At 40.4% G+C, this 12,558-nt stretch overlaps 1 protein-coding gene across 1 annotated transcript in view; it reads left to right on the top strand.

Annotated features, from left to right (window-relative positions):
* FARP1 (FERM, ARH/RhoGEF and pleckstrin domain protein 1) overlaps nucleotides 1-12,558 on the top strand; it is a 224,522-nt gene that overhangs the window by 132,602 nt on the left and 79,362 nt on the right. Inside the window, exons 3-4 of the mRNA XM_048494114.1 lie at nucleotides 4,124-4,228; nucleotides 8,029-8,071. Of these exons, the coding sequence (XP_048350071.1) occupies nucleotides 4,124-4,228; nucleotides 8,029-8,071 (148 nt within the window). The remainder of the gene's footprint in view (nucleotides 1-4,123; nucleotides 4,229-8,028; nucleotides 8,072-12,558) is intronic.

The raw sequence follows: 12,558 nt of genomic DNA, 5'->3' as shown, positions 1-12,558 counted from the left end.
TCTGGCCGGCGCTTCGCTCTGCACCAAAAGCCAGGGCCTTCCTTGGCCTCGCACAAGCTTCCTCCACTTGAAGAGAGTTACCAGAATTCTGTCAGCTATCTGAGCTGGATCAGAATCCCTCTTCACAAGAGTCAGAACTGAGAGACTCCACTCTTCAGACTCTGCTCTCAAACTGATCGGTTCAGATCTGATCTGTACTGAGCAGAACTCCAAGCTGTTCACTTCAGTACACACAAGACTGTTCTGCTGTTTCCTTCTCTTCTGACCAGGATCTGCTCTGTCTGTCTTGTCAGCTTTACATCGCCTTCTAACACTGGCCATAGGCAACTGTGCCACCCAACGACCAATCACATTGCTTCTATGTAAATTGGGGCCTGCTGCATTACTTTAAGTGTCACCCAGGCCTCTATAAGCAGTACTGTTTCACACCAACCCTTCAAGGTGGGGCAAGTCCGTTACACATAGCAATGTTGTCAACCCTCTCAAGAGCCAAGCTGCGTACAGCAACGTCACTAGTCCCCTCAAGAGCCAAACCATGTCACCTTCATCCTTGCCCCTGTGGGCCAGCAAACAAAGCCCAAGCAAGTCTGGGCCCCCTACCTTCTATTAAGTCAGAATAAAATCTGCACTTCTAAGAGTCTCTCCAGATTCAGAATGCTAACAAGTCAGAGTTTGGTGACCTTTTAAAGGCCAGGATCGTAGATGGCTGTTGGCCAACCTGTTCAGAAGCAGCCAAGGGAGCGCTTCAATGCACTGTGATCTCCCAGAAGCATCTTTCTTGCCACTCTTGAAAACAGAATGCCAATAAAACTGGATTCTTAGTCATTCAGCAAAGCAACTTCTACACTTGTAATGTTCAAAACCTTCAAAAACACATCCAACCCTTATCTCTTTACAGCTTCCCATGTTGTACTGAGGAAGTATCCACTTTGTTAAAAAAAATTCAGGAGGGCTTTTTCTGTTGGAGACTGATTTTTTTCATGGACTGTTCTTTGCATTGTATGATTAAATGTTTGCCTTGTTGTTTTTTTAAAATAGTGTCCCATTTTAATTGTGCAAAAAATAATGGTTTTGTATCATTGTAAGCCTTCTTGAGTCTGTAATTGGAGAAAGCTGTCATTATCTACCATTTGTTCAGCTTTGATTTTGTTCTTCCAAGCAAACCAAACAATGCTTCCCCCCCCGCCCGCTTTCAGATCATTTCCTGTCTATCTTAAGTATGTGTGATAAGTGGAGTCATTTTTATAAGAAAAAGAAAGACTGCATCTTTATCATTGCTTTTGGGAAAAGTTAATTCCCAACCTATGTTCTGTTGTTACTTTAAATTGGCCTTCTATCTTGGTTTAGAGGTAATGTCATTTGTTGTTTTTTAAAAGTGGGTAAGAAAAGTGGGGTTTTAAGGATTTAGAAAAAAAATAGAGACGATCCTTACTTGCTGGATCTTGAATTGAGATCACTGTGATTAAAAGTCTTCTGAAATATTAAGTCTTTGTGTGTTGGTTGTAGAGTCTAGCTGACTTGATGAAGTGTCTGTTTAAGCTAGACAAAAATCAATTTGCTAAAAGAGACAGCAGATAAAGCCTTCTAAGACATGAGTTCTGTAAACATTACTGAACAATTTTTGTTTCAGCTACTTCCTTATTAAAAGGTCAGGTTAAAGTATGAGGCACACAATTACAGCTCTGATTAGAGAAGAAGATCATCTGTTTATTGATTGGGGATTTCGCTTAGGGTCAGACAAATGTTAAAGCCATTACAGACCCCAAAGCTTTCCCCACTGAAAGAAAAATAAATATCCTTATTCCAGCTGTAGTTGGGTAATTGGGTATAAAGGAAATTACTTGCAGATTCAAAGCGTATTGAATACACAACAACCGATTGGAAGATCTTTTAAACCCGGATAAGTTTACCCACACTGTTTGAAATTAATTTGTCAAAAGCATCTCAACTTCCCTGTCAAATGTAATGTGTATTTTGAAAAAAGGAATGCAGAGTTCAAAAGCCAATTCAAAATATACTAAGCTGTATACTTTCTTCTGGAAAGAGTCCAGCTTATTAAATGAAATAAAACTGGGTTCCCTTTTAAAGGTTGGGGAAGGGGGCGTAATTTATTGCAATAGAGATCATTAGTTTACAGAATATTTTCATTCTGGTCGGTGAGATGTCTTTCAAATGATGGGAATACTTACGTAAACATGGCTGAAGGAATTCAGGTTTCCTAGCAGAATGACTGCTCTGCTGTGACTTAGATGTTTACATGCATTGTTATAAGTAGTGTTGGAACGTCTCTCAGCTTCTTCAGTGACAGTATCACATGCACTCCAAATAAATATGCATAACCTGAAATGTTTTTCTAGCCACATTTTTTCCTTACTAACAAAAGGGGTGGTTTGCAGTCTGTTCTAAAAATAACCACCAAGCTCAGTGCCAGATAATGCAAATTTGGAGTCCTTCTTTATTGAAGGAAGATTTGCACTTCTCTGCTTCTATTTATACAAATTATTTTACAATTGTCACTGTTTTGCGGAATTTATTCTGTTTCTGCTGTTGATGAGGTAGGACAGCACAGCACAGAAGCATCACTTGCTGGTCAAAGGCAGCATCACTTAAGGTTTCTCACACTCTACCTAGTGTTGTGCACCTGTTCCCAAGCATAATGGAGTAGAAACTTACCCCTTTTCAATCTTTATCACAGAAAAGTTACATTTGTTTATTATATGGTATCAACTATATTTCCCCATAGCTTTTATTAAAAAATACCCTGACTTGAAGTCTGATGCTCCCAGATGTTATTGTAGCGTTACTTGAACAAAAAAGGGGGGTGTTTTTCAGTAGAACTGTAGTACACTGGATTTCCAAGTACCGGCAAGGATGTGTGGGGATATCTCATTTCCCTTCCCCCACTATTTCCTCTTCCTTGGAAACCTCCTACATACCTTCCCCCGTTCCTGCTTTCCTTCTTTTCTTCCCACCAAACAGCAAACCTACCTTTATCTGTCCCTCTGTCTTCAACCTTCCCTCCCCCCTGCAGTCTCTACCTAGGAAAAACCGTGGCGTGGTTGTGTCATGCCAGACACTTTCCTCTATATCTCCCTCCCTCACATTATTTCCTCTTTCCCTCTTTCTAGTAACCCCTATTTCCTCTTCTCTTTCCCTGCCTCGTTTGTGTCTTCTCAACCATTCATCAACCTGTTTTTTTAAGCTACCTCTCATCTTCAGCTATATTTATTTACTTCATTCATGCTGTTCCTTTCTCCACAGTGGGGAACAAAATTTTGGGTCCAGGCGTTTAAACTTGAATATTTTCAGTTATAGCTGAATAAATTTGATGGATATCAGGTGTGTTTGGCTTTACCAAAAATTTCTGGGTAAAAAACCCCAAACCTGAAATTTACTAATAATTTTTATCAGTGCTCATTCCTAATCCTGAGCCCTTTCACCTCCTCCAGCCAATATTGTGCTGTTAAATATCCTTAGATTTGACTGACTTCACTATTAGAATATACAAGTGGGGACCCACAAGATATCTGCAGATAGTGACCTTGAGAAATAGTATATAGATGATCATTGTTTTGCAGGTTTTTTGTGTAAACAGTTCAAGGCGGGTTTCTAAAGGAAAACAAGATGAGAATGTTTTGAATAAATAACACCTTCCAGATAAGTTCTAATTATCTTTGCTGTACTACCTTTGTTGAAAAATAAATGAGAAGACTCAACCAACAGTTCACTCTGTACTCCCACACTTTTAACATCCAAATGGAACAGGAGCGCTTATTTGCCTTAACAAGAAAACATAATCATGTACTTACTGTATATACTGGCGTATAAGACTACTTTTGAACCCTCAGAAATCATCTGTAAAGTGTGGGGTCGTCTTATACGCCGGGTACTCTTATATGGCGAGTATATCCCAAACTCTATATTTTAACTGGAAAAGTGTGGGGGGGGGTCGTCTTATACGCCCAGTCGTCTTATACGCCGGTATATACGGTAATGTGGTTTGTGTTCATTTGTGTGGGAGGAGAATATAACGTGAGTTTTGTTGTCACATTTTTAAAAATGGTCTTGTGTTTTAGGTATGTAAACCTAACAGTATATAACCTTGTGTTGTTTTTAATTACAGCAAAGAGCTCCGGGGAAAGTTTTGCTAGAGGCAGTCTGCAATCACCTGAACCTTGTTGAAGGTGACTATTTTGGCCTTGAATTTCTGGATCATAAAAAGATAATGGTATGTGAAGCTGTCTCTCATGTAACTCATTTTCTTTGCACATTTTCTTAGTGCTATAGCTCCTTCCTATTCCTCCCACTTTAAAATGACAATGTTTCTCATTAATAATTGGTTAAGTTGTTGGTGGTAATTGGTGTAGATATTTATATGAGTACCAGCCTATAAAGATATGCATAATAGTGTTATTTTGCCATTGCTGTCTAGATTCCCATGTTGCGGAGAACAATCTCATACTTCTCTGCTGCTTGCAGAAACCAATCCTCCTGTAGTGTTGCTTGGTTTTACGCAGCAGCGCTTAAAATACGTTATAAGATCTATGTGCCATTGATCAGGTTACATGAACATCAAAGTTGCCATATTAGAGTGCACTGGGATTTGATAGTTATACAGGTCCATCCAATGGGCCGGGTACCCAGCTGTGGTGCTGAGGCTGTGCCAGCCCACCACTCCTAAGGAGGCTTCCTGACAGTATGGAGGCTTAAAATGCAAAAAAACTTCCCTTCAGTTGGGAAGATTCCATTGGGTGAAAAGGTGGTGTAAGTCTGAAGCCCCAGCTGCCAGCTCAACAAGGCCAGTGGTCTAGAGCAGGGGTCTTTAAACTATGACCCCCCAGATGTTCATGGACTACAATTCCCATCAGCACTGCAACACTGCCACTTGGCCATGCTGGCAGGGGCTGATGGGAATTGTAGTCCATGTACATCTGGAGGGCAATTGTTTGAAGACTCCTGGTCTAGAGGAAGCAAATTAATGTTGGCTCCTCCACCAGCCATGCCCCCACACTGCCCCCACTACACTGGTGGATTCGCCCCTCCACTGAGACAGGTTCCCCAGGAAGGGTAAATCCACCAGTGTAGCCTCGCACTGGCAGATTCCCCCCCACCCAGGGTGGGGCTGATAGTCCCCCATCTGCTAATTTTAATACCCTCCTATGTAAGTTCTAGGATTTAAGTGGTTTTCTTTTAATATTTGCGTTTTTACCCGACCCTCTTTATGCTTCTATATTTTTCCTGATGCTTCTGTTCCGTACTGTAGAATATTTCAGATATATATTTATTGTTTTAATATACCTTATGATTTTACCTGTTTATATCTTATTTACCTTATAGTGCTCTATGACCGTAATGTATTAATTTGATTTATATCAGCACTTAAAAAAAACAAAAAAACAGAAAAGCTTTGTTTATTTATGTATGTATTTACTTAAGAAATTTATATTCCTACTCTCCAGAGTATAAGCTTTGTCTATGGGAAGGTAAAAAAGACTCCTTTTACTATCTTTCACTTTTCCTTCCTAGGGCATCTAGGTGTCGTATTTGATACAAACATCAAAAATCCTCCTCCCTATTATTCTATTTCCCCCCAATCTCTTTGAGTAGGAAGTCTCTTGCCTTGATCCACAGATAGCATACTACAAGTTGAGTCCACTCCATGCAGTAAATAATGTTGATTTTGTCTAACTTTCGGTTTATAAGCTAGCATAATATACCTGGGGGAAAGTAGGAACAGGTATTGGAGCTTGGAATCAATTGTTCTCCTGGCCTAGTCAAAGGCCCCTTCCGCACACGCAAAATAATGCGTTTTCAAACCACTTTCACAACTGTTTGCAAGTGGATTTTGCCATTCCGCACAGCTTCAAAGAGCACTGAAAGCAGTTTCAAAGTGCATTATTCTGCATGTGCGGAATGAGCCAAAGAGAAATAGCGTAATATTCCTTTTTTATTTTTGAGCCCATGTAGTGCAATAGTTAGGAATACCGGGGCTGGGGTCTGAGGGACTCGGGTTCAAATCTCCATTCTGCCATGGAAGCTTACTCTCAGCCTGACCTACCTCACAAGGTGTAAGCTGCTTTGGGACCTAGTTGGGGAAGAAGACATGATACAAATTTATTAAATAAATTATTGCACATTACTGTTGAAGAGACAAGTCTGAGCTGCTTATTACCCTCTTAAGGTTATAATCCTTGTGCCAAAAATAATACAGTAGAGCCACTTACTCCTGTGTGTATTACACTGTGTCCAGTCATCCGTAGTTTGGGTATGCCTTAGTCATTTGCACTAGAAATTTGACAGCACATGTATTTTTCATTGTGCAAAGCATGCCATTCAAAAACAAAAATAGAATGCCAAGAAACATCAAAACCTCTTCTTAAACATCTGAAAAACAGTTTATTTTCCTACAGTTGAATAATAAGTACCACAGCTTGAATTCTTTTATCAATTAACATCAAAATTGCAACATTCAAATCTTGCTTGTCAGAGGCTCCCTAAAATTAATTATTTATTAATTTTCATATAACTAAGTAGAAGTCTTCAAAACAACACTACCTTTGTTTCCTTGCTATTTTACTCTTTAATACGAAAATATATTACTGGAAACAACATTATTGTTAAAAATGTAAATCTTTCTCTTTCCTTCTCTCAGTTTCTCCCATTCTGATACCTGGGGCAATGTTTCTATAGCAAGGATGCTGAAAATGCATTCCTGTCTCTGCATAATTAAAAGAAACTCAAGGTCAAATTTAGCATAAATGTGTGTTCTTTTAAAAACATATTTTTCTTACAGGGTTTTTTTGGCAATGAATTTTCTCTTGGGAGAAACAGATTTTACAACATTTTAATTTTGGCAATATACTCAGTTTATAAGCATAATGATATAAGCACATTTTATAAACACAACTAAGTATATCATATGAATATATGTCAGTAGTTCTGATTTATACACACTTTAATTCACATTTGTATGACATATTACATAAACTATTTGTTTGCACTTCTGTGAAGTTTACCTGCCTTCACTCATGTTCTACCTTTCTCCTACTGTCCTCCCTGAATCAGAAAATCATGAAAATATCAACAAACCTATCTTGCTCAGTTTTTATGTTCGAGGACGAGCGTGGTTGCTGTTTCATTCAGAGTATTCCAATTGTATAAAAATGAAGATGCCACAACGAAAGGGCAAAGTCAAATGGGAAGAACCATGTCAGTGTCCCTCTCCTGTGCCAATGATCTGGCCTGTGACAGTGCCATGACTCTGTGTACATGGTTTAACCTGGGGTGGCCAACCTATGGGGCTCCAGATGTTCATGGACTACAATTGCCACCAGCCAATTGACCATGCTAGCAAGGGCTGATGGGAATTATAGTCCATGAACATATGGAGCCCCATAGGTTGGCCACCTCTGGTTTAACCCTTCCATGTGGTCCCTGCATTCTTATATGTGAAACTAAGACGTGAGGGAACAGTAGCAACACCATTCTAGTAGCATAAGACTCAGACTTTTTTGTCCTTTGTTAGACTTCATTTATGTTGCTATGCATTCCACCAGGAAGTGAAGCTTTTTAACTTCTGTATTCAAATTCTTCTGTCTTAACCTTATTACATACCAATCAGGATCCTTTTTGCCTAAAAGTGAGCTTTGATCCTTTCAGTTGAGGTGCCATGACAGTCTAGGCCAGGGGTAGGGAACCTGCGGCTCTCCAGATGTTCAGGAACTACAATTCCCATCAGCCTCTGTCAGCATGGCCAATTAGCCATGCTGGTAGGGGCTGATGGGAATTGTAGTTCCTGAACATCTGGAGAGCCGCAGGTTCCCTACCCCTGGTCTAGGCATTTAGTATCTCTTGGCAGAGAAACCAGAATGTGAAAGAAGAAAATATTTGGGCATCGCCTGAAAAGACAGTGACTGTTTAATGTGCTGAAAGATACTTCATATATTGAATAATTTAAGCCATGCTCAGCATAGCACAGCTTTGTTTCTTGTTATATTTGCTGCAAATGTCATTGTTTGTTATTTTCAGGTGTGGCTGGACCTTTTGAAACCTATTGTGAAACAGATCCGAAGTAAGTGCTGGTAAATAACAATGCAAAAGTAGTTTACTTGTGTTGTAGTGGTGGATGTCTGGTTCATTCTGAATGCGGTGTGCATTGTTTGGTTTCTTTGTGATCGCGAAATGTATTCCTTCTCTAACAGAATGTTGCAGTTTTTCAGCAAGCTGCTTGTCCAAATTCAGCTCTAGACAAAACAAAAACCCCAAAATACCATCCACAGTTTGATTTTATGCAGATTATACACTGCAGGATCTCTGTATGTGTGTGCTGATCTGCATGCTGGATTAGTTTCTCTTTGGGGGTTGGTAAACTGCTTCAAATCCTGTCAAAATGCTTTCAAAATTTATTGTAACCTTTGAAACCAGTTTCTACTCTATTGTGAAAAGGACAATAGAGGCAATATTGGGGGGGGGGGGACGTATATACAGTCTGGCACTAAAGTGGGAAAGTAACAGGAAGAAAGGTCATTGTGGCATATACATTATGTGTATATGTGGTCTCCTTCCTTTTCAAAAATAAATTATGGCCACCAGAGCTGTAATTTCTTGGGGAGGGCAAGGTACTTTCTATTTTCCCCTCCACTGTTTTCCTTCTGAAAACCAACATAGCCAAGTTGCTTTTTGATGATTTGTTTTTAGTACTGATATGAATAACCAGAGGTAGGATGCAGCCTATTCACACCTATTCGGTAGAATTTTCTCAGTTCAGAGAACCGGTTATTAATGATTAACTCCACTAGGGACAAAGGGGTAATCTCTGTCCCTGGGTACAACAAATCTCGTCAAGTGGGGGATTCAAAATCGCCTCCCAGGGCCCCCTGCGGCCCCCCTGCCCCCCATGGCACCCCCCCACTTGTGTATGAACTGTATGAAATAATACAATATATATTTTTTTATTTTATTTATTTATTTCTTCAATTTATATACCGCCCGATCCCCGAAGGGCTATTTTTTTGTTCATTGGTATAAAGGTTGGGAAAGTATTATAGGTAAAGATTTTTCATTTTCTTTTTTCCCCTTGAAATTTATATTGGAAAGAGAGGAGTTTAAACTACTCTTTTAGATTAAGCATTTAGGATCTCTCCCTCTGTTAGTTTCCTTTCAAGTGGGATAGATAAAGTAGTTATAGGAATCTGAAGGGGAAGTAGAAAGTAGGGAGGGAGGGAAATATGGGAAGGAGGGAGGCAATATAGGATGTTTTAGTTGGAGGGGGGGTTGAGAGAGATAGACAATTAGATATGTTTGTAATATGTTAACAATTGTAAACAGTTTTTGGTTTCTCTCCTTATGTTATTATTTAAAATCAATCAATATAATTATCTAAAAAAGAAATAATACACTACCTTTCGGTATATTGCTTTTTAATACTTTAAACAGTCATTATTTGAATCTAGAGGCGGGGTGAAGGGCGCGCGCGTCCTGCGTCCTTGCCACAGCCCTGCCCAGGAATGCCCCGCCCCTTGAATGCCTGGCCACACCCCCGTCGTGCCCCTCCCAGCCCCATTGGCGCTATGCCACTGTTTGAATCTCACCACCATTGGAACCTGTTACTAAAATTTTTGAATCCCACCACTGTGGGATTCTTGGAAGCTAAGCATGGTTGGCCCTCATTGGTACTTGAACAACAAAGTCAGTCCAGGGTCACGAGGCAGGGGCAGTGGTAAACCACCTTTGAACATCTCTTACATTGAAAACCCTACAGAGTCGCCATAGATCGGCTGTGACTTGAAAGCACTTTTCACCACCCCCAATACTATTATGGTAGTGTTTTCACTTGTCAGCTGCCTTGAGCTCTGGAGAGCCAACATATAAATTCTCTAAATACTTTTTACCCACACTGGGGGGAAAATATGGGAACGCAACTTCAGGGGGAGATCTCTACACTTTTAAAGTAGAGGGGGTTTCTATACAGAAATCTGGATTTGGACTGTAGCTCCTGTAGGTATCAGCAGAAAGACTGTTTTAAAATAGAGGAAACTGAAAGGTAACAAACTTGTGAACAGGTGTATTGAAAAGCAACAAAAGATAAAGGCGCACTATCTAGTTATAAAATACCAGGGAATTAAAAACATTACAAGGTTGCTATACTTGAATGCATATGAATTGTACGTGGAAATCTTTATTTAGACCATAGCTTCTATGAATGTCAGCAGAAAAACTGTTTTAAAATAGAGGAAGCTGAAAGGGTAACAAACTTGTGAACAATTGTATTCAAAAGCAACAAAAGCTAAATAAAGGTGCTCTGTCTCGTTTTGCTTTGGAGAAGGAGTTTTTCTCCACCAAACAGCCTTCAAAGATAGATTTCAAAGCAGAGGCTGAAATGCATCTCACATGAAGGATGAACCACATGTGGTTTGGGTTTTGATTTTTCTTTCATTGGCTTTACACAGTTGTGTTTTCAAAAGAATAGAAGCTGTTTTAGTATTGATGTGGGGTGAGATGACTCCACCGGTGGCCTTCATGTGGCCAATTTAATCTTGCCCCAATGACATCTTCATTCTAGCCTTCCTCTGTGGAGCCTTAAATGTTGGAACTCTGGGGAAATTGAACAGACTCTGCTTGCATGGGTTTGGTGACAGCACAGCTTAGTTGATTGGATGCTTTCTTCCACTAATGTAAAGGGCATAGTTTACTGTGATGTTAACAGTATATGGAAAGAAAAGAAGAGGATACCCCTTGTTCTCAGACTCTTTCATGAATGGCTGATATCCTACAATACAGTGATCTGTCTTGAATTGACCATGTTGCCAGAGCCACCCGTAATTGGGACTGGTAAAAAGATCCAAAAGTAATCTATTGTGCAGTTCTAAGCAGAGCTTTACCCTGTTAAGCCCACTGGTTTACAATGCAGTCCCATGCAGACTTACTGCAGTCTAATCCCATTGATTTAAATGGGTTTAAAGGCGAGGAACTTAGTGTAAGATTGCACTGTTAGTGAGTTAAATTTTTTTCAAGGTACATCCTTTTAAGTCCTTTGAAGCCCGTGTGTTTAGAAGGGTTTAAGTCTGCTTAGGGTTGCACTATTGCCTGCATAACAACCACACTCAGATTTAGAGTGTAGGCTCATGTTCTAGGTATGACTCACAATTGAAGGAATGTAAACATTAGGATTTGGTGGACAACAACTGGCTGTCAAATATCCAAAATGGGCATATTTAGAGAACGGGAAGAAGACCAGGCTTTGAGTTCAGAACCAAAAATGACTGTTATGGGTGAATTGGTAATGAAGCCCATTAAGTGGAAAAATGCAATGGGTTCTAGAAAACTGTTGTTTGCAAAGCTAGATCCCTGCAGGAGCAGGATGCCTGTGAAGAACTCATAGGTACCCCCTCCCCATTTGCAAAGGTATATCATGGTTTTGCAGAGAGGGGCAGGAGAGAGCCAGCAGGGTGAAGATGGGGAGAGTTCTCCCCATCTCCATAGGAATGCCCCCACATTTACAAAGCTGGATCCTGGTTTTGCAAAACGGGGAGCCAACAGGGTATCAGTTGCCTTTGTGAACCTGCGTTTGCAATGGCACTCCTTCTCTTTAGAAAGCACCTGTATAAAGGCAGCAGCGTTCCCTACATGGACAGCCTTTGAAAGGGCTGCTGGGAAGTGTAGTCTTTGCCCCTCTGGGAGGAGCTGGAATCTCGGCCAGGATACCACTTCCTAGCAGCCCTAGCCTTTTCTGGTTCATTGTCCGGAACACACTGCTCAATTATATAGTAAGATTGAGTTGTGCTTTTATCACTGATAAAAAGCCACATGTGGGTATGCAGGTCTAAGCATGAATGGACATAAATGAAGAAGGTGTTCAATCTAGTGAATACTGATCCTTGCCAGGCAACAAAATTGTGTTCATTTGCCAGTAGCTATTTCATGGGAATCAAAACATGTTAAAATACAACATTTATTACTGCAGAAGTTGCAGTGGTCTGTAAAGTAGCAGTAAATGGTGGCGGGGGGCTCTTGTGTGTGTAAGAGAAAGAGATTGTGGTCCTTTCTGCACAGCACAAACAAGATGTCCCAAATGTCTTTTAAAAAGTAACCTCCTCATTTTTTGTACAGATAGCATGAACAAAAAAGCCATCACAGGAGAAAAAAGCTTCCCCCCCCCCACTCACCATTTGTTCCCGCCCCAGTTGAAAGCTCTCACATCTGACATTGTATGCTGCTGTAGTGATTCTCCATGCCTGTAGCCATTTGATGAAAGTTTTTCTGGGACATTTGCTCTTGCTCTGCAGGCTTTGCTTCTGGGTGCCTTTTTAGCCCGAAAAGGACACGGTTGTACTCGGCTCGTCCTGCCAATTCCAGCAATTTTTCAATGAGGTGTATTCAAAGACACGTAGGCATGATTTCAGAATCCATGTTGGTTTTCATATTGTGTCTGCATGTCTTCAAAGACAGCTCCCTGAAAATAAAAAAAAGTGAAAACTATATATTGCCAGAATCAGCAGGATGAGCTGAGTACAACTGTGGAGCCTGCAGAGCAAACTCCCGGGGGAAGCCTTCAGCGAA

This window comes from Sphaerodactylus townsendi, linkage group LG04, assembly GCF_021028975.2.
Source record: "Sphaerodactylus townsendi isolate TG3544 linkage group LG04, MPM_Stown_v2.3, whole genome shotgun sequence".
Classification (NCBI taxonomy): Eukaryota; Metazoa; Chordata; class Lepidosauria; order Squamata; family Sphaerodactylidae; genus Sphaerodactylus; species Sphaerodactylus townsendi.
Note: the sequence above shows the minus strand (reverse complement) of the source record. Positions and strands in the feature narration are given on the sequence as shown.